The sequence below is a fragment of the Nannospalax galili genome, unplaced genomic scaffold (assembly GCF_000622305.1).
Source record: "Nannospalax galili isolate Female #2095 unplaced genomic scaffold, S.galili_v1.0 scaffold997, whole genome shotgun sequence".
Taxonomy (NCBI): Eukaryota; Metazoa; Chordata; class Mammalia; order Rodentia; family Spalacidae; genus Nannospalax; species Nannospalax galili.
This window is the reverse complement of record NW_008339947.1, coordinates 202,859-204,529: the sequence shown is the minus strand read 5'-3', so window position 1 is coordinate 204,529 and position 1,671 is coordinate 202,859. Positions and strand designations below refer to the sequence as shown.

The following is a 1,671-nucleotide window of genomic DNA, read 5'->3' as shown; positions in this document are numbered from 1 at the left end:
CAAGTTTTGAGATAATTTTAGTTGATTTAGGATTATGTACTTGCAGAGCTCTTTCTAGAACTTTTAAATCAACTTAATTTATCTTAACTAGGACATTAAATTTTTACGTATCATAAAAAAATGTATAATTGGAAATAGAGACAAAGCTGTTCATAGGAAACATTTCATGTGGGCCTGGAGACAAGGCTCAATATTTAAGAGCAATGATTGCTCTTACAGAGGAAGCCAGTTCGATTCCCAGCATTTACACGGTAGCTAACAACCATCCATAAATGCAGTTCCAGGTGATTTTGACACTCACTGACCTGCATTGGCATTGCATAACATGGGTGCATTCATACATGCAGACAACACACTCATATACATAAAAATAATAAGTAAAATAAAAAGCATTCCATGTACCCTTTCTACATACTATGATTGCTTTTCTCCCTATAAAATTCATAATGGTCTAGTTTCCATAAAAAGTTCCATAAACCAGCTTTGATTTCCTTATTCCTTAGGCTGTATATTATAGGATTCATAGATGGAGGCATCACAGAATAGAAAACAGACACCAAAAAGTCCAAAAGCTGTGGGGAATCAGGAACTGGTTTCAAATAGGCAGTGACACCTGTGACTAAAAATGTGGTGAGAACTATGAGATGGGGCATGCAGGTAGAGAAGACTTTTGACCTCCCTTGTGACAAGGGCATTCTCAGCACTGTGTTGAAAATGTAAACATATGAAAATACTATGGACACTAAGCAGAAAAACCCATATGTGAGTCCTAAGATGAGAATAAAGTCAACGGTGGCATGCATATTTGAGCAAGAAATCTTCAGTAGAGAGGGGACATCACAGAAGAATTGTGGCACTTTTCTGGTATCACAGAAAGATAAAGAAAATGTGCCATATGAATATAAGACCCCAAAGAGACTTCCAAATAGCCACGAGGCAGCTAGCATCTGCATACAGACTGCCCTGTCCATGATGGCATCATAGTGTAGCGGGTGACAGATAGCTACATAGCGGTCACAGGACATGGCTGTGAGGATGGAAATTTCAGTTCCAGCAAAGGAGACCACGAAGAAGACCTGACACACACATCCTGTGAAAGAGATAGTGCTCCTGTGAGACAAAGCGTTTAGAATAAGCTTTGGGACAGTGACCGAAATGAAGCACACATCGAGGAAGGACAAGTTCTTCAGGAAGAAGTACATGGGGGTGTGAAGACACTGGTCCACAGTGACAAGCATGATGATGAGAAGGTTCCCCATGAGGGACACCAAGTAAATCAGTAGAAACAGAAATCCCTGGAGCACCTGGAACTGCTTGCTGTCAGACAGTTCCATGAGCAAGAAATTTGTCTCCACTGTGTGGTTGCTCATGTTATCGGCTGTTTACCTACTGTAAGACAAAGGAAGGAAAAGACACATGCAGAGCTCATATTGAACCTTTCTCTTAGTAATAATGCATTTTATTTCTGTAAGATGCAAACTACTACATTATTTCTGTAAAAGATGGACATTTTGCTATCCTAGATATATCTCAATATGTCTCTTTCAATATGTATTCCAGTGCTATTAACCATGTGGAGGCATTAGAAAATTTCAAACAATTTTAGTGGACTTAATATATGTTTTAGCAAGGTATTTATAAAATTTATTCTGAATTAAAATTCTAGGTAAG

At 38.5% G+C, this 1,671-nt stretch overlaps 1 protein-coding gene across 1 annotated transcript; it reads right to left on the bottom strand.

Moving 5' to 3' along the window:
- Positions 1–407: 407 nt before the first annotated feature.
- On the bottom strand, positions 408–1,370 carry LOC103735520 (olfactory receptor 14A16-like). The gene has a single exon (XM_008834824.1). The coding sequence runs from the start codon at positions 1,368–1,370 to the stop codon at positions 408–410; it is 963 nt and encodes a 320-aa protein (XP_008833046.1).
- Positions 1,371–1,671: the final 301 nt, after the last annotated feature.

Excerpts from the sequence above, each read along its gene's own strand:
- LOC103735520 (XM_008834824.1), bottom strand. The coding sequence starts at position 1,370 with ATGAGCAACCACACAGTGGAGACAAATTTCTTGCTCATGGAACTGTCT.